The sequence below is a fragment of the Pipistrellus kuhlii genome, unplaced genomic scaffold (genome assembly GCF_014108245.1).
Source record: "Pipistrellus kuhlii isolate mPipKuh1 unplaced genomic scaffold, mPipKuh1.p scaffold_m20_p_2, whole genome shotgun sequence".
NCBI lineage: Eukaryota > Metazoa > Chordata > Mammalia > Chiroptera > Vespertilionidae > Pipistrellus > Pipistrellus kuhlii.
In genome coordinates, this window is record NW_023425515.1 from 144589770 (window position 1) to 144610561 (window position 20792).

The window sequence follows — 20792 nt, forward strand, 5'->3', positions numbered from 1 at the left end:
CTTTCAAAAGCCTGTGAGGTAACCACTAAAAAAATGTCAAATTTTTGTACTGATATTTCTTAGAAGGGCTTCAATTACTCCTCCCTTGCTTTGGGGATGTCATGTCTGACTCCCCAACAGTGTGTGCTCATGTAATAGGTCAGCTGGATGCCATTAGTACTTCCTCTTTTTAAATGTAGGCATACTATAATATATTATTTCTTGGTGGGTAGGCAATTTTATTCCCCTGTTTTCTTGAATGTTCTTTAAATAATCCATAATTTTAGAGGGCAGTTTAGCAAAATAGAGGACTTTATTTAAATGTCATTCATAACTGAATTTTAATATATTTCATTTAGGAATTTGAATAACAACAGATATATTGTTAAAGAAACTTGGCATGCTTTGTAGTTTCTCACTGTTTTAAATCAGAAAATAGTCTGTAATGAAATAAAGTGGACAATATTATTTTAGGTGAATTGACTGCATGTTCTCTTGAGTGAACATTTGGTCCAACAGTTTCCTCTGGGACCTTCTATGTACAATTTTGTAAATAACCACTATGAGATGCTGAAGATAGTCTATAAAAGTCAACACTAACTCTGGTGATAGGCCTGAAATTTCTGTATTATTACTTTGAAAGAAGACATGAAAAAATACCTTCTAAATGCATTTTTAAGGAAAATGCAATGTCAGTTAGTATTACCTTTCTTCAAATTGGTTTCTAGTAATAGCTGACAAGAGACAGAGGGAATGCAAGAAAGGACATCCATTGTGGTTTTTATTTTTTTATTTTATTGATTTTGTACAGAGAGGAAGGGAGAGAGATAGAGAGTTAGAAACATCGATGAGAGAGAGTCATCGATCAGTTTGCCTCTTGCACACCCCCTACTGGGGATATGCCCGCAACCAAGGTACATGCCCTTGACCGGAATCGAACCCGGGTCCCTTCAGTCCCCAAGCCGACGCTCTATCCATTGAGCTAAACCTAAACCGGTCTCGGCAAGGACATCCATTGTATTAGGAGAGGAAATGGAGTGATAAGACTGTCTTGGGTGGGGTATCAGACTACAGAAAATGTGAATAAGATCAGGGCTTTAGGTTTCTGGTAGACTGTTGGAGATAAAATGGCTACTCAAAAAATCAAGCAAATAAATAAATGAGGAAGACACATTTGCCTTTTTATAGATAGACATAATTTGGAGGTTGACACCTTAGTATAATTATTTTATAACATCTAGTACAGTGTCATCTATAAGTGAAAAAATTTAAATTGATAAAAACTATTAACCAATTTAGAAGCAAGCTCTTACTTTTCAAAGTATTGTTTTATGGTGTGAAAATTAAAATGCTTTGGATGAGTGGCATGACATGCCTTTATTTTGAGTAGATCATTACAACAGAAATATATGTTCTTGTTAAATAATAAGAAATCCCTTTGAAGACTTTTTTATTGCATAATTTTTGCAGTTCCTAATATTTCAAATGAAAGTAGGATGGGTAAGTATGTGTGTGTGTGTGTATGAAAGAGAGAGAGATTTTATTATTCTAAGACATGGAGTTTTTGTTTGTATTCAACATTTCTGATGCTCAATTTTTCTTTCATATCAATATATCCATTAAATTTGGTAGCATTTCTTTTCATCATGAAAAGCCATTTTGATGCATGTTATAGTTGATATCATCATAGAATAGAGAAATGCTTTATATATAATATCAATGGCCCATTGATATTATATATAATACCTCTTATAGTACATAATATTACATATAATATCTCCTCTCTGTGAACTTTGATTAAAGCCACCTTGTTTTCTAACCTTATTTTATAGTACCGAACAGGATTTTAATGGTGGAAGAAAGCACAACCCTCACCTCAAACGGGGAATCCAAGCCAGTTGCATCAGAAATGTACACACTGGAGAAAGAAGCAGCAATGGAAGAAGATGAGGTTCCCCATCACAGGGATGCTGACACACTAGAAGAAAAGGGGGGTGTAACACTGGGGAGTAAAACAGGGATTAATGAGGTTCCCTTGGGGGAGTGGAAGCCAACAGCAGAGCAGCCAGCTCTAGTAGCACTGTCTACTGGGGAAAGGGAGACACGTCAGGGCAAAGAAAGTGGGGCAGAGGCAGAAGGGGCTAGAGAGCTGGATGAAGAGGGGTTAAACCAAATGGGAAAAGAAGCAGCAAGAGCCTCTGGAAGTCTGAATGAAGAAGAGGTTCCTGAACAGCAGGCCTTGATGCAGACATTGCTGGAGACAGAGAAGACAGCTTCTGAAGAGGAGCAGAGTTCAGAGAAGGTAGTGTTTGTCAATAAGGCTGCAGCTCAGATCTCAGAATGTGTTCAGGAGGTATCAGCCCTTCTGGCTCTGACACCAGAGAAGGGAGAAGCTGAGAGAGGGGTGTCTGTGAGTGAGGCAGGCTCTGAAAAGCCAGGCATGGAGGACAGTGAAGAGGAAGCATTCATAGACCTAGGGGGCATGGCACCTGAGGATGACTCTGCATGTGAGAGAGAGGATGGTTCAAAAGAGGCAGTATATGGGGGTGAGGAACCAGTCAAAGTGAGGAAGACAGTTGTGAGAACCGAAACACCTTTGAGCCCCTCCACTTGTGAGAAGACCGAAACAACCAGGTTGAGGATTTCTGAGGAAAGCCTCGAAGAACTTTGTGAGAAAGCTGAGAAAAGGAAGGATGTTGAGACTGAGGTAGAATCTAATAGGAAAGATGATAGGAAAGAAAGATTACCAGAGGTATTAGATGCAGCAAGACAGAGGAGGAAAGCTGAGAGGCCAACACCTCTGGGTGAAACTGAATCTGAGACAGAAGAGGTTACAAGGGCAAATGCTCTTCAGGATGAAGATATTTTAGCAGAAGAGCAAAAGTTTAAAGGGGAAGAGGGGGAAATTATGAAGGAAGAGACACCGGGACCCCCAGATGAAACAGAGTGTGATGTTGAGAATGCAGCACCTGTGGAGGGACCTGAATGGACTGGAGACACAGGCCCGCAAGGGGATGATTCACCAAGAGAGAGGGCCATGCTTGAAGCAGCACCTGAATTTGAAAAGTCACTGGAAAATACAGTATGTGGGATGAAAGAGGGAGGAGGAGAAAGAATAATAGAAGCTGGAGACACAGGGCATAAAGGCAGAGCAGAGCTGCTCTGCAGGGAGAACGGTGAGAAGGTGGCTCCCTCAGATCAGGAAGAGGGGCCAGGCCCTGAAGGAGAGGGTGTGTTAGGAGCTCCTGAAAGTGACCCAGCAGGATATGCCCAGGAGCAAACAGCCGAAGATCAAGATAGTCTTGCAGGACTGGAAAGAAGGGAAAAGGAAGGGTCTTTACAAGGGCAACAAGGTGTAGGGGCCACAGCGATGACCCAAGAAGATATTTTTGAAGGCGAGTCCATGATGGCAGAAAAGTTAAGTGAGGAAGTGATGGATGAAAACCCAGAGGAAGAGGTGGATCAAGGGGGCTCTCTGGGGACAGGAGCGATGAAGAATGGGCACAAAGAGGGGGTTGAAAGCTTACAAAAAAGAATGATTGTGGCTAAAGGAGATCTCCAGGAAGGAGTGGTGATAGGAATGGTAGACGAGAAGAGAGAGGTGTTGGCAGATTTGAAGATAGCTGAGGGAAAAACAGAAGCAAATACAGCCTCCCCCTTTTCAGATGTTGCTGATGAGAAAACTTGGCACAAAGTGGATGAGTTACTAGAAAAAATAGCATCTGTAGAGAAGGTAGCAGGAGAGGAAATAGCGCTGGTGCCAACAGTGGAGGAGGTGACAGTGATTGGGGCATCAGAGGCTGAGGTGGGGGCTCTAGGAGAATCTTCAGACCTGGAAGAGAAGACCCCTAAGCTAGGGCCAGAACAAAAAGGAGGGGAAGCAGAGATGGGGAGCCATGGTGGGGGACAGGAGTCAGGCAAGGCTGAAGATGTCAGACTGGGATTATCCCAACAGACAGAGTCAGAGCTGAGTAGAGAGAGTCTACTACAGGATGTGGAAATACTCCCTGGAAAAGCCAATTGCCTGGAAATCCAAGAGAAACAAGAGCACACAGTGCAAAGAGAAAGTGAAAACACAGATGTTTCCCTGAATAGCAAGGAGGCCTAAGAGACTGCATGGCAGATGGTGAGTTTAGACCTGATCTGTTTGCAAGATTAAGCAGATACCCCACCTTGGGTCCCCTCTCTTTTCGGCTGGCTCACCCCTTATCAGTCCTTGTATACACACATCACACAGGTTTCAGTTCTGTGCTGCTTAGCACCCAGCCTATCAGGACTGGGCTGGGTAAGATGGAGGAGGCGCCAAAGCACCCACAGGGACCCACTCTATTCCCCTTCAAACTCTAAATCACACCCTTTGCCTTTGCAAGCATAGCTCTCTGAAACAGTGAGATTCTTATCTCCCTTAAGGGGCCCCAAAGGTACAATACAGAGGTGAAGGTGCCCCAGGGATATACCACAGAAGGAAAGAAAGCAAACTGCTACAGAATTCATTCCCCTTTTAATGTTGAAAGGAATGGCTCTGATTATTTGCCCTTAAATGGGCTCTATTCCTTAATTTCTGCAGCTTTATGAAATTTAATATATATATACACCGTATTTTTTCTGGACCATAAGATGCACCGGACCATAAGACGCACCAGTTTTTAGAGAAGGGAAATGAAGAAAAAAAGATTCTGAAACAAATAGTGTCCTAAAATATTTTATGTGCATTAAAACCCAACATCACAGTCATAAACACATGTAATCAACCCTGTAAAGTAAACAGCAGCATTTAGAACCATTTTAGAGCCGGGCAAGCACACAGAGACCACACAGAGCCGGGCAAGTAAAAACACTTTTTTTTTAAAGTATATGTGTAGGCTATATTTGGACCATAAGACGCAGGGACTTTTTCCCCCCACTTCTGGGGGGAAAAAAGTGCGTCTTATGGTCCGAAAAATACGGTATGTATATATTATTATTAAGAGCCATACATATATAAAAGAAAATAATATTAAGAGCCATAGATATATAAGAGAAATTAAAATACTAAAATATGAAATATATATATATTGTATATAAAATATATGTAAAATAGTAAAGACGGTAACAAAAGACCAAAATTATTTTTAACATTTCCTTGTTTGCCTGCTATTTCCTTGATGCCTCCTTATCTGTAGTATCCAGTTTCTACTATCCTGAGTGATTATATTCATAGTTCTACTATCTCTTTTATTGTTTGTGTTGTTTTTTTTTTAAGACATTTTAAAGATGTCTTCTGGAAGACTTCAAGAATGGAGAAAGATCCACCTAAGCATCTTTATTTTTGATTTTATCTTTATTAAGTAAACTGACTGTGTTTATCTTAGCTGGTTTCTAGTCTGTCATTCTGATCAGAAGCACAGTAAGCACCCTTCTTATGGGCAGTGATTTCTAATAAAGGACTCTGAGGAAGTCACACATTCAACATAACTGAGGCGTCTATATGCAAGTCAAATTCATAGTATTCTAATGCCTGACTTTTACCAAAGATCATCTGAAAGGCCCAATTCTGACATCTAGGGTTTGTGTAATTCCTTTTTATTTATGATCAAATATTACTCTCAGTTTCATACCTGAGTTTTATTTAAAAACTGTGGCTTGGGGCTTTTATGACTCCATCTGTGAAAATGAGTTCTAAAGATCCTCCTATGTATACTCAATACTAAAGATTGCCCCGAACCTGTAAAATGATCCCATGCCATGTATAATCACTTACAAATATTCATTCCTTCTATTTATGCCAGAAGGGTGATATAAACTGGAAATATTATTTCAGAATGCCCTTTGTTTTTTGTGTGTGTTTCTATAGTTTTGCTTCTTAAGGTAAACTGGTAAATGCTTGTGAGATTTTGTCCTTGGGGGCCTTCTTTGTGGGGTTACTCAAATTTTAATCATAATAGTAAATAATTGAGCTGAGTAAAATGAATAACAATAATTATAGCAGGTAAACCTTGCACATCAACACATATACCAACATTCTAGACTCTCAACTGTTGATGTCATTTATTAGAAAAAAAAGTTGAATTAAATTAGAGTGCTGCTTACCTTCCCAAATTCTGTTATTTCAAACGTGTGAACTAACCTTGGAGTGCATTGTAAATCAACAGTCACAGTCATTCTCTGAATTACTCCCTGATATTATCAGCAATAGCTGTGTATCAGTATGCCCACTGAAGATTTTTATTTCCTTGAATATGTCTTTGTTCATATACTGATACCCCAAAGGGCACATATGTCTGGCTATCTTTTCTTCTCCACCTGAGGTAAAAGAAAATTTCCTAAAACAGTGATTTTCCAGCTGGATTACAAATTAGACTTTCATGAGACATTTTCCTGAATGCATGAATGATTCCACCCCTGCTTCCACCCCAAAGATTCAGATTTAATTAGCTTTAGATAGGTGTAGGCATCAGGTTTTTTTATTTTTTATTTTTATTTTGTGTGTGTGTGTTTTGTTTGTTTGTTTTGTTTTGTTTTGTTTTAATCTGGTTGATTCAACTATGTAGTCAGAATTGAGAGCTGCTGCCCTAAATCATTTTATAATCCATGCTGGCTGCCTACAGTGATTCTCAAAATGTGATCAAGGTATCAGCATCATTTGGAACTATCCCAAATACTAATTCCTGTCCTCATGTTATTCCTATTAAATTAGAAACTCGGTGGGTGGGGTCTAGCAATGGGTGGTTTCAATAAGCCTTTTAGGTAATTCTGATGTGCTCTAATGTCGGAAATATGCTGTCGTGGACAATTGATTGAATTGAGGATTTTGTGTCAGTCAAAAAATGGATTGTAGAAATATTGTGAACTTTTTCTTTGTTTATGTCTATCACTTTTTCTGTCGCTTTCTATTTTTCTTTCTCTAGGAAAGAGTACTCACTATAAAAGTGACAAATTCAACTTCTAACTCATTTTTATTATGGTTGTGATGACATGTATATGAAGTCCTTCAGCCCCACCCCCCTATTGAGGATGTGTCACTGATGGCACATCATAGATCTCTGTCCTCTGAGGGAATTTCATCTACATTATATCTGATTTCATTGATTACTGAGCTGAATTACAATGGAACTCTACAGTATATGTTCCTTGACCTCAACCTCAATGCTGCAGAGCACTTTGAATGCATAGCACTTTATGGGAAAGTTATAAACTTGTTAATTCTCTTAAGAAGATGTTTGGTACAATGTGTTAGATGAAAATTGCATTGGATTATTTTTATATTTAATACATTTCATTGAAACATTCTGAACATAATTCTACAATCTGCATGTGGGTTTAACTATGAAATTCAGTGTTGTGATAGTTTGACCAAATGGGTTCTTTCTCAGCAAATACTATGTTGATAAAATTATTTGTATGTTCTATTGAATTGATTTTTTTCTAGTTTCATTATTAAAATCATAAATAAACTATATGTTTACAGATAAGATCTATGAATTATTCTTTATAAATAAGACTTAATTTTTTAAATTGTATGCCTTTTTCTTACAAAATTTAAACTCCAAAGAGTGGAGCAGAGAAAATTAGTTTCATAGGACTGTATTTTTGAGTATATGTGTTTATATTGATTATCTGCATTCATACATGTCTTTCATACACATGCAATCATTCAGAGGAAAATTATGGTCAGTGTTTCACAGATAAGTAGAAATTCAATAAAGTTAAGTGGCTTGTTTAAAGTCATGGTCAACCTCAGGTCTTCTTCCCCCAACTCTATTTTAACACACACACTAACTTCTAGGAATATACTAAGATACTACAGGTGAACTTCTGCTAGTACTGTACATATTTTTATTTACTTGTAGAAGAAAGGGGGAAAATTAGCAAAGAAAAGAAAGAAGAGTGAGTCTGAGAATGACTTTAAAGAAATGTAGCTGTGTTTATTCCCTGTTCTCTTAAACCTCTTGCTGCTGGCCATGGTGATGGGGAACTGGTTTTAATTTTAGTTTTTTATTTGAGAGACAAAAGAGAGGAGAGAGAGAGAGAGAGAGAGAGAGAGAGAGAGAGAGAGAGAGAGAGAGAGAGAGAGAGAGAGAGAGAGGTGAGAGAAAAACATCAATGTGAAAAAGAAACATAGATCAGTTGCATCCTATATGTGTTCTCACCAGGATTTGGAAACCTAGGTATGTCCCCTGACCAGGCATTGAACCCACAATGCTTTTTTGTCATCGGATGATGCTCCAACCAACTGAGCCTCCAAGCTAGGGCAGGGAACTTTTCTTTACGTGACAAAGTGGGTTGTTATATAAGGGGAAAGATTAAATCTCATTAATATATCCCATATCATCAAGAAGAGAGTTATATTTCCAGTCACTGTCAATCAAAGAGTACAGTAAATTATTTAAATAATTCAAGAGGAAAATAAGACAATCAAAGTAAAGGCAGACAAAATTAGGCTACTTAAATTTCTTTAGTTAAGCCTTTCCTGTAACTTTATGCACTCTTGCATTATAAATTCATTTGCAGCAACCTGGATGGAATTGGAGAACATCATGCTGAGTGAAATAAGCCAATCAATGAAAGAGAAACACCACATGACCTCACTCATTTGTGGATGATAAAGAACATTATAAACTGATGAACCAAAAGATAGATATAGAGACAGTATATCAACAAGTAGACTATCAAATTACAGCGAGGAGGGAAGGAAGATCTGGGGGAGATAATAGATCAACCGAAGGACTTTTATACATGCATATAAGTACAACCAATGGACACAAAACTCTGGGGAGGGAGAGGATGTGTGGGCGGGAGGGAGGGGGGCAAAAAAAATCAATAAAATATATTTTAAAAAAATAAAGTATAGTTGAATTACTTAACATTTCTAAAGATTAGTAGTTTTGCCACCGTTATTGCTCTTAGAAAATGATTAATAAAAGAAAAGAAAGCTTCACAAAAATTTATATAGTAAATGAAATATTCCAACAGCTTCAAGGACAGTGAGGAGAGGCCATTTGTGACCTTAGATTAAGGGTGTCAAATTCAATCAGAGAAGGGGCCAAAATCTAAAATCCAGTCTAAATCGTGGGCCGAATGGTTTACTGAACAGTCATAAACTGTCATTGTGATGGAAACGCAGCGGAGTGCAGTGATGACAGCGCGGTGCGGGCCTCATTGCAAGGCCTGGCGGGACGGATTTGGCCCGCGGGCCTTGTGTTTGACACATGTGCCTTAGATAATATTTCCTTCCAGTTTTCTACAGCACCTGATTGTGACACTTCAAAGAAGTTCCCTGTCATCATGGCCAGCAGCAAGAGGTACAAGAGAACAGGAAATAAAAATAGTTAGACTTCTTTAAAAGTCGCTCTTAAACTCTCCCTTTTGTTTTCTTTCCTGTTTCTCTCCGCGTCCCCACCCCCCACCCCCTAACATGCCCTATGACAAGAACAGTATGCTCTTCAAACTAATAGGAAGCAAAACACTGTAAGATAAAATGCTGGATATTTGAGAATGCACATTGCTTTTGAAATTCCTTCTGGAAGTCTCAGATTGTCTAACAATCTTTGCAATTTTCACTGTATTTTGGAATGAAGCAATACCTCCATTCGTTTGAGGAAAAATAAGGTACACAGAAAACATGTGGAATAGAGAAGCTGGCACCAAAATCTACTTGAGAACCGGCTCTCTGTCTCCTTTGTGAAATGTGTCCGGTCTTTATTAAATATCTATCAATACTTAGTATGAAAGGTTTTGTTGAAGACAAAGTTACAGGCAGTATCTCGCAGTTTTTCAGGATCTTGATACTAATGTGCCACAGAGACCTTCCAGCTGGTGTGGATGCGCCTCTGACAGGAGATGAAGGTGTTCAGAGAATCCACTGGCCAGGCTCCTTTGCATATCTTCAAGCTCCATGTGCACTTTTGTCATAAAATGGACCTGAGGAGTGGCTGGTACCCACAGTCTTCCCTTTTGCCAGTTCCCCTCTGTCTCTTTACAATAGATGCAGACTCTTCATTCATTTCCAGTTTTCCTGTGTTGTCTCTGGAATGTCACAAGAGACAAAGGAACAATTTGGAATACTGTCCATATTGAGGAAAGGAATGAACTTTATGCCTGATTAACAAATCTTCTGCAAGTCAAGTGGCTTTCAATTTTTTGTTTTCAAGAAAACATGCCCTAACTGGTTTGGCTCAGTGGATAGTACATCAGCCTGCAGACTAGAGGGTCCAGGTTTGATTCCGGTCAAGAGCATGTACCTTGTTTGGGGGCACATCCCCAGTAGGGAATGTGCAGGAGGTGGCTGATCAATGTTTCTCTCATTGATGTTTCTAACTCTATTCCTCTCCCTTCCTCTTTGTAAAAAATCAATAAAATAAATATTTTTAAAAAGAAAGCTACATGCAGACCTAATTACATTGTCAGTTATAAGTCATTAAAATACTATTTGGAATTTTATCAGCCTGTGATTTTTGGTAAATCACTCAGAAGGAGTTCAAAGAAGGTACTGCAGCACAACACAATGAAATCACTTCCATGCCCATCTATTACTTATGTGACATGCAAATACTGTATTAGTGCATTTCCACAAATAAAATGGAATACAACTGATGTTGAACACACTCTTTTAGCAGTAAATTATATTTGTACACAGATGCAAAAACTAATTAAAAATAGAAATCTCTACCTTAACAGATGCATTTCTACTTTTATTATTTCTGTTTAATGAGTTTTATCAAAATCTATAATACATGAATATGTTGTTTTAATTAAATGCATGTTAAGAATTAGTGCAATGATAGCTCAGCCTTGAAGAATTTAACACATAAAACCCTATGTTCATAATTAAATTAAATTTTAAATTTTAATTTATATAATATAGTTACAGAAAAGTATGACAAGGGGTGATCAAGAAAAGACTTTCAATCATCAAAATATAATAGGATACAAATAGGTGAAAAAACTGGAATAAAAATGTAAGTTTTAATTAGGAAAAAAACAATGTGAGATTTTTCCTAATGCAAAAGAAGAGCTTAGCCCTGGCTGGTTTGGCTCAGTGGATAAAGCATCGGCCTGCAGACTTAAGGGTCTCAGGTGTGATTCTTGTGAAGGGCATGTACCTTGGTTGTGGGCACATCCCCAGTAGGGCGTGTGCAAGAGGCAGCTGATTAATGTTTCTAACTCTCTATCCCTCTCCCTTCCTCTCTGTAAAAAATCAATAAAATATATTTTTTAAAAAGAACTTAGTCATGTACTTTTGAAAACAACTGTCTTATGTCAAGTTCCCTGGGAAATAGTCTTGAACAGAGGTTTGTGTGCAGGTTTGTTGGGGACTTCTCTTGGCAATAACACTGTCAGAAGTGAAGGACTTGGAACTGAGTTGAGAGAAAGATGGGCTATGGTGTAGCTACCCCAGAGGCTGCAGTGCATCCTGAGGGAGCTTTGGAGCTCAGATGACAGAATGAGGTAGAGGGCTAGGTCTCTGTGTCCCCACAATAGACCAGTCACCTATGTTGGCCGCTTCCCCAGAAGGGAGCATAGCCTTTAACCAGGTAGCTCCTTTCCGTCCAAAGCACTTCCTGTGGAGAGACTCGGACATGAGCCAGCAGCCGACCTCACTGTGGGCAGTTGAAGAAGGAAGGTACTGACTATGAAGGAGGTGTCCGGATGGCACCCAACCACATCCAACATATGGATAAAAGTGATATCAAATTGTGATGGCACATCTTTGGGCACATTTAGGGAAGAGATGTAACTTTTATCTTAAAACATTCCATTTTATAACATGCTAGAAATCATACCTGTAATGACTAAACTTATATGAACATTTGTAGATGTCAACTAAAGGTAAAAATTGTACGAGGGGGTACTGACAGTTTTTCAAAGCTCTCTCAGTGAGAACATGGAACAGAATTTGGAACCTTAGAGGGAAGGCAGGGGAGGTAGGTGAGTGGGGAAAGATCATACTTAGAACTTACATGCACATATGCACAGACAATAGGGTGGGGAAGGTCTGAGGCCAAGGGGAAACATGGGGGCAGATTAGAAGAGGTCAATGGGGGGAACATGGGGACGTACTTCATATTTTCAACAATAAAGATTGAAAAGAAATAAGTGAATAAAAACATAAGTTCCTTAAGGCTACAGACTGTGAGCAGAAATATTTGAAGAGCCCTGTTGAAATGGACATGGTGAAGAGCACAGAGCTGCATTTCTCAAGCTACAGGGCATGGCAGCTACCACAAGTGATGCTGAAATTCTGATTAATGTGTAGTTTGTGTTGGCTACACAGTATTGAAGTGATATGGCTCAGGAGTAAATCAGAGGGCCATGCGGCTTGGTGTTGCTACAAGGAAGAAGGCAGAGCTCTGCTACAATAGCTGGCTAATTCTAGGGAAGGAAGCATGCCCCTTGAGTGTGTGTGAGTACACAGGCAGGGCAGTCCACAGTTCTATTCAATCAGAAACAAATCAGTGCTAAAGAGCAAGGTCAGCAAAGCCTTGCTGTAAAAGAACCATATAGTATGTAGTTTAGGTTTTGTGGGACATATTGTAACTACTTAATTTGTCCATTTTAGGGTGAAAGTAGCCACAGACAATACTTGAACAGATGAGTGTGGTTGTGTTCCAATACAACTTTATTTAAGAAAAAAAAAGTAGTGGAATGCCAGATTTGGCTTAAGGAGTATAGTTTGCCAACGCGTGCTAACAAGCATTCAAGTAAATAATAAGTTCTATAGCATGATGGACCTGGAGAGTATTATGCTAAGCAAAATAAGCCAGGCTGAGAGATGCTTATCCCATGATCACACTCATCTGTGGAATCTAATGAACAAAATAAACTGATGAACAAAATAAATATAGAGACATATAAGCATGGAACAGAATTTGGAACCTCAGAGGGAAGGCTGGGGAGGTGGGTGAGTGGGAAAAGATCAAACTTAGAACTTATATGCACATAAGCACGACAATAGGGTGGGGAAGGTCTGGGGCCAAGGGGAAAACATGGGGGCAGACTTGAAGAGGTCAATGGGGGAAAATGGGGACATATGTAATATTTTCAACAATAAAGATTTAAAAGAAATTAATGAATAAAAACATAAGTTCCTGAAGACTACAGACTATGAAAAAAATAATAATAGTCTGTAGCTATGTAAACGAATTCTCACTGCCCCCACCCTCTGCAATATGCCACAGCAATTTTAGTTTTCAAAAATAATGCTTTAAACAGAAAAATTTGGAAACAACTAGCACAAGGAATTATTAAAATCTTCTCTTTTTAAGGCTATTATTAAATTTTAGCTAGGTTTATAATCCCTCCTTCCCCATCTCTCTGGTACATCTGTTAAAATGCCAACGTGAGATGTTGTGAATAGGAAAAGGAGCTGTCGATCACGTTTCATGTATCACAGGCTGACTTGCTCTTCAATAGCATGTCAGCTCCACAAGAAGAGACTTGGTCTCTTCTGGCCCATGTCCTATTATTCCCTGTGCCAAGAACAGTGTCTGACACATGGCACATGCTCAATGTCTGGTAAGTGAGTGACTAAATGAACTGCAATGCAGACTGAAGTAAGATACTCTAAAATTTTTTAAGCCTAATTATGATTGATGTTAATAGAATGCAGGGAGTATATGCATTTGTTGAGTGAAGAGAAAATGTTTCCATAAAATATCAGAGTTGATAGGGACACTAGAGATCAAAGATTCTACTAGTTCCTTTTTGGATATCAGACTGAGAGAGAAGAGCTCTAGAGGGTCTGAGGAATGGGTTACACAGTGGTTAGGGACAAAGCAAGACTAAAAATCTTTAGAGTTTATTTTTCTTCGCAGTGGTGCTTCACAGTCAGATTTTCTTTTTAGAGACATAGAATCCTAATTTCTAATCAAACTTATTCTCTAAAGCTTGATTTAAAAAACAAAAACAAAAACAAAAAAACCCCACAAACAGCTAATTCAATTCTTGCTTTAGAAAAACTGAACTACCAGATTTCAAATGCAGCGTGAGTGGAACATTTTTGGCTGTCTGGATTATAGACATCCCCAAGGTTTGTCATTGCCTGTTTGGAATCCCCACTGCGACTGCAGAGGCTTATAGTTAGAGACAGCAGAAATCCCACAGTCAAGTTATTTTATGCATATGCGAGCACACACACACACACACACGCACAGACCTGTCATTTAGAGAAAAGAAAATCTCTGAGAATGAACAGAAACTCTTCCCACTGAACTAATCATAATCCTGGTAGCTCCCTGCTTAGCACAGAACTCTCCAGTTGTACTCAACAAATTACGAACCTATCTGAGCATATTCAAACGGGCTTAACAAACTCAAATCTAAATCTCTGACTCTCAACTTTGGTTGCACATTAACATTTTAAATCTCTGGGGGTGAGTGTTGGGAATTGGAACTTTAAAAAAAAATTTGTGCATGCTATTGATATATGTAGCCGAGATTTTACACCACAGATCTCAAGTCTGAATAACTACTGACTTTAAAAGGTAGGCGGCAATGTGACTTCAGAAGCCTAATTTAAATTAGCAAAATATATCTTAAGGCTGTTGTCGGAAAACTGCGGCTTGCGAGCCACATGCGGCTCTTTGGCCCTTTGAGTGTGGGTCTTCCTGGGAGAGTCTATTTTGAAGAAGTGGCGTTAGAAGAAGTTTAAGTTTTAAAAAACTGGCTCTCAAAAGAAATTTCAATCGTTGTACTGTTGATATTTGGCTCTGTTAACTAATGACTTTGTTGACCACTGGCTTAAGGTATTATGCTTTTACTACGTATTTCACTTGTTTTATTATTTTACTCTCTTACTAAGCCTCACAGTGCTATGAGGAAGGTAGCCTCATTTTATAGATGATGAAACTAAGACACAAAAGGATCAAGTGACATGTTTAAGTCATAGAATTTGGAAGTATCACAGCTGGGATTTAACCCAGAAAAACTGGCTCCATCCAGAGAAGGAGTTCTCAAAGTTCAGCTTGCATTAGAATCACCTGGAGAGATATTAAATGGAATTTGCTGGGCTCCATTCCTAGATTTCCCCATCCATGCAGGGGTCTTCAAACTACGGCCCGCAGGCCACATGCGGCCCGCAGAGGAGTCTGATCCGGCCCGCCAGGTTTTTTGGGCAGTGAGTGCAGCCGAGGTGTTACAGTAGGAATTAGTAGTTCATATAGTCCGGCCCTCCAGCTCTCTGAGGGACCGTGATCTGGCCCCCACTTTAAAAAGTTTGAGGACCCCTGCATTAGGGCCACGAGATGCCTGGAGATTTATATTTCTAACAAGTCCCCCCATGACACTGATGTTGCTGGACCAGACTTTGAGAACTTAGAGTTCAAATTGTGTTTTTAAAAGCCCACCAGGTAATCCAGATGCACACTGAAGTGTAAGAGCCACTGTTCTCAAATGTTCTCAGCCTGGGCTGCACATTAGCATCCACGGGGGAGCTTTAAAGAATCCTGATGCCCCGCTGCATCCCAGATGATTAGAATCTCCAGGGAGTAGGACCAGGTGCCAGTATTTCTTATTAAAGCTCCCGTACAGCTCGGGTAGAGAACCCCTTCCTGCTTTAGAATCTACTCTCTTAGCCGAAACAGTGTACCCTGCCCTTCCTGTGGAGATGAGGGCTTCCGGCACAGGCTACTTCTCCAATCATAGAATTAATGCTGGGACCGTTGTTGTCACCTGAGAGACAGTACCTTATTGGCCTATAAGATGCTTTATACAAGTCCTTCCCTTCGCCACTGAGGTCTCTTTTAAAGGCAATGCTTCTCACTCAATATTCTATTTTCAAGTCTTTTTTTATATTTTTCTTTTTTTAAAATTTATTTATTGATTAAAGTATTACATATCTGTCCCCATCCCCCCATTACGTTCTCCCCCCCCCCCCCCCCCCCCCCCACACACACACACATCCCCTGTTGTCTGTGGCCACTGGTTAGGCTTATATGCATGCATACAAGTACTTTGGTGGATCTCTCCCCCTTACCCCCACCCTCCCCTACCTTCTCTCTGAGATTTGACAGTCTGATAGATGCTTCCCTGTCTGGATCTGTTTTTGTTCATCAGTTTGTGTTTTTCATTATTTCCCATAGGTGAGTTTGATCTTAATCTCCAATTTGCAAACTATAAGATCTGTCCAGCTGAGTGTTTGTAGATTTGTGACGGATTTAGCCTACGGACAGCCACTGCGTGTTCAGTGCTGGACCAGACTGTGCATTGTTGCATTCTGTGTATTTCTCAGACCTATACTCAGACTGTGTATTTCTCAGTAGGAGAGCCTGTGCTCATGGCTCTTTCTCGCCAGTGTGTGTCCTAAGGCTTAACGTAAAATAGTTATGCACACTGAGCCCCTCAAGTCAAGGGGTCTCCTCTAACACAAGTATGCTAAATAGCTCCACACTCATCCAAGCCACACCTAGATAACACCTCAGCTGGTCCTCAGAGATGGGGGAAGGGACAAATCAGTGTATATTCACCTCACCTCCCTACAGTTATGTCCAGGGAAAGTCAGGGTACAATAAACAAACATGTTGGAAGAAAACCAGTGAAGAGAAAAATAATAAGGGTAGCCCGAGGGAAAGAGATGGAAAGGGACAGAACTAATATGAATTTCACCTTACTGGAATAGGTTACCATATATACCTTGCTCTCATGAAGTAGAATCTTGTAGCAAACAGAAGATAGACAAGTATTTAAATTCTTATTTTATAAAAGAACAAAATATTTTTGAGGTTTTTCTAAGTTTTTGTTCCTAAATGTTGCATTCTGTGTATTTCTCAGACCTAAGTCTAATCTTTTGTTTAATGCATCCATGGAGCTTGTTTTCAACAATTTTATTTTTCATTTCTTAAAGTTGTATTTAGTCTGTAATTTAAACCTGTTTTTTGTTTGTTTGTTTGTTTTTTATGGCCACATGCTGCTTTCTAATTTTTTTTTTCCTACTTTGTATCATTTCATTCCTTAAATTGAAGTATTTTACATGAAGTTGTTTCCTATTCTGAAGCTGATTTTTCTCATCGCTGGTGTCCTTGGTGGTCTGACTTTGTAGTTTGTTGTTATTTCTGCTGACTTTCATTCACAGTGGTTATGTTTGTGAGTACTGAGTTAATCTTAATTTCTGAATAATTTTTTTCAGGGTCCAGTTAATGTGCTAATCTTTAATAAATCCATCGGTTTTGGCTCAAGGCTTAGTCTCTAATTGTGGTACTAACAGCCCATTGCCTTCAGGGCAACCTTGGTTTTCCCTTGTGTTTACCCAGATCATTGATGGCTGTAGCTCACTTCAAAAATAACAATAACAACAAACACCTTTGTTTATTCCCTGAAAGTTCAGCAATAAAATAAAATGTTAAATTTTGTGCAGGACCAACTCATATTTTAGTAAGAAGGCTGTCAATGTATCAAGTCCCAATACGAAAAAAGGCAGACTTTTGACACAATATTCAAAGTAATTATATCATTTAAGAGTAAAATAAGAGAATATCTTTTTTCAAATATTCATAAGTTCAAGTTTCCAGAATAAGGTTTGTCTTGACTATAGATACTAGCAATGAAACTAAAATTTTCCACAACTACAGCTTCCTAAATGACGGTGTTTAACACAACTGTCTTAAAATGGTTGTGAAGAGATTTTAAAATCGCAATGCAATTGTTATTGGCACATAACGCTGTAATGCTCTTTTTAGTGGCACTTAACATTGTAATGCTCTGGTTAGAGATATTTCTTGCCTTATTTCATCTTCAAGGAAGAGTTCACATATGGGTCAAGGAAACAACTAGGTTGTATGAAATTTTAGAGTAGCAGAGCACAGAATTAAGGATTCAATTTTCCAAGTATCTAATTTTTCACTTATTTCGCTCTCTTGTAACTTGTCCACTGATGTTGGTAAAATAAGGTGAGCGCATAGGGGTGAGTAACAGGCCCCTTTAAAATGGGGAATGGACTAATGCCAATATCTGGGTTTCCATATTGCTCTGTAGTTAGTCATGCAAGATGTTCCTTTGGGAGAAACTGGATGCTGTTATAACAATCTTATTTAACAGGAAAGGAGTAAAGGGAAGCCCAGTAATATAGGCATGCCATTTGCACAGCTTTGGCAGGAAGCTACAGTTAGCATTCTCCAAGTCTGTTCTCTGCAGATCATTGAGGAAAGGGACTGGACAATAGATGCATGCCCAATAAGGTCTGGGTGATGTGGGGAGATGCTTTTTTGTCAGACACACTTGGGAACAAATCAGTGGCCAGAAAAGGTGTGGCCAGTGCAAGCAAGGGAAAATTTAATATTTAAGCTCCTGAACAAAGGAGTCTCTCTCTCTCTCTCTCTCTCTCTCTCTCTCTCTCTCTCTCTCTCTCTCTCTCTCTCTCATTTGCTGTGTCCTTGCTCTCCTGTTGCAGGGTGTGCACTCCCCTGCATTTGCTCACGTGGCCCACAGCCCTGTGGGACCCACACAATGGACTAATAACTTTAATTAGTCTGATGCTACATCAGACCCAGCTCCACCATGGAGCAGACACTTTGGACACTTTTAGCTCTACTGCACCCGGGCTACACCTTTTCCAAGACTGGGTTAAGGGGCTAGAAATTTGAAACTTGGGAAATGTAATTCCATGCCAGAAAAAACCCATTCATTCTCCCATTCGAGTCCTAGAAAACTCACTTTCTAAAGATATCACAACAGCCACACAACTCCCACTAATGTAGGGGAAACTGGACCCACTGATTTCTCTGGCAACAAATACATAGGATCTCTCTGTATACGATCTTGGAAATGCCTATGAATTATTATTTAAATAAAAAGCTTTAAAAAAAACACATAGCAGAGTGGAAAGTAGGATAAGGTCTAGAAGCAAGGGGTATGAAGGAGGATGCTGTACCTGTCTCTGAGCAGGCCTTTATGAGAGTGGGACAGAAGGACTCTGAGGCACAGTCGTGGTTTATCCTACTTCTGCAAGAGATTGTGGGCCAACTCCCTGGCCAGGGATAACAAAGACTCGTTTGCCTGCAGTGTACTCTTTGAAGAGATCCCTGAGTGACTCAGCAGGGTGACAGGCAGCTGCCTGAAAGTGCAGAGAACCAGTCCTCTTCTCTTTGGAGACAAAACTAAAAGTTCCCTTTAAGTGCGCGGTGTTAAGTTGTTAGTTATTACTGCCACATTTACAAATAAACACCATAAACTAACACCACAGGAAAAATGAACTTGTAGTCTATAAAAAATAGGAGAAATGTGACTTTTAAGGTAGATTACTTAAAATTATACGGGGATAAAAGTAGATTTGTTTTTTCTTTAAGCAGGCCAAGAACACTAAGAATATTTATAAACATCTATAAAACACTCCTGATAAGAGTATGGCTTTGATTAATTGCAATGTATGCTTATATTATGAATAATCATTTTTGATATAGTAGTTAAGGCATTTGATGGAAATAAAAGCAAATAAGGCAGTGTCTGATTCTTGAGCTGCATTAATATTTTAAATCAATTAATAGCTTAATGGATAGGGTGAAGAAAAGGAACAAACTAATTATGCTTCAGCAAGCAACTTGAAGTTTCCACTATTTTACATTTTGCAGAATTTCCATCTGTATTAATAACTTATTACTTATATTAAACACACATTTTCCCTAAAGCCTAATGTTTCTTCAGTGGAGACCAATTAACTGAGATGGTCTTTTCTTAGCTAGCCAATTATTTTAATTACTAGAATTTTTTAAATGTGCTTGCTTTGCATAGATTTGAACAGTTGAACTTGCCTTCAGAATGCATTGACTGTTCCAGGAGATGGAATGCTTTTGGTGAATATGGGGATACTAAAACATCTTTTAGACATTTGGGGTTCTGCAGAGCAATAAACAAAATTCCAACCCTGTGCCATTACTCCACTGATTTCATCCTCATCTTTCTTTACCTGTACTTGGTGCCTTTCCAATCTAGCAGCACTTTGTTGATTTTTTTTTTTTTCTTCATGCAGTTTCCTTGTTCTTTTTGTGAAGAACTGTGGGGAAGGATGGGCAGCCAATTAACCTGTACCTTAGGAGGGGCTATGACGTGGTAGGTGGGGCTCCTTTCCGCTTATAACAAAACTTGTGTGATTGCTTCCTTATGCTTTTGGGACTGGTTCTAACAAATACGTGAAGCTCATATTTAATGAACATTGAGGAGCTAAAAGCAAAAGCAATCAAAGCACGTTTTGTTCATTAGACCTCCAATGGTGTGAGGGTTGCTTAAACTGAAAGAACAAGAAATACCATAGAGACAGAGTTTGCTTTAAGAGTTACTACTCTCCTGCCCATGCCAGGAATTCAGTTACTTTTATGCAAATGACGGTACTTCCTGAAGGACAGAAAAAGTCATTTCCAACTTGCAGAGAGACACCGAACCTGGAACTAGGAAGAAAAAGAATACCAGTAATGATGAGAAGGCTAAATAGGAATCTATATCATCAAAGACCTGTGGTGCATGGGGCACCTCTCCAGGGTCTGAACTCATGTGCAGAGCTCACGCAGGGCTGGCGAGTAGTGTGTGTGTGTGTGTGGAGGGGGGGGGGGGGGGGGTTTTTTGGCAAGGAGGGCACAGCAAGGCAGGCAGTAGGTGGTGGGTGGGCAGAGCCGCATAGTGAAGAGGGTGAAAGGGATGGGTACCTGGCAGGCAGGGCAGGGAGCACAACGGGAGTCCCCACGTGGTGAGCAGAGGTGCTTCTGCCTCGGGAGAGGAGGGTAGAGGCAGTGTGCAAGGGAAGGGCAGGAGCTGGGAGCCTTGTGGGGTGTCAGCAGCGTCCACGGAGCCGTTCGAGGCTTCTCAGGGCAGCTGAACATGGCCCTGCTGGCAGGCTAGGCCTATGGGACCCT

General features: G+C 39.6%; 1 protein-coding gene across 2 annotated transcripts in view; it reads left to right on the forward strand.

The window, feature by feature from the left end:
- The window catches only part of ERICH3 (glutamate rich 3), a 105304-nt gene extending 97874 nt beyond the window's left edge, over positions 1-7430 (forward strand). Inside the window, exons 14-15 of one of the 2 annotated variants that reach the window (XM_045584465.1) lie at positions 1812-4105; positions 6867-7430. In XM_045584465.1, coding sequence (XP_045440421.1) covers positions 1812-4087 — 2276 coding nt within the window. In that variant the 3' untranslated portion in view covers positions 4088-4105; positions 6867-7430. Of the gene's footprint in view, positions 1-1811; positions 4106-5221; positions 6444-6866 lie in introns of those variants that run through there. The other variant, XM_045584464.1, reaches the window with a different exon arrangement.
- Positions 7431-20792: the final 13362 nt, after the last annotated feature.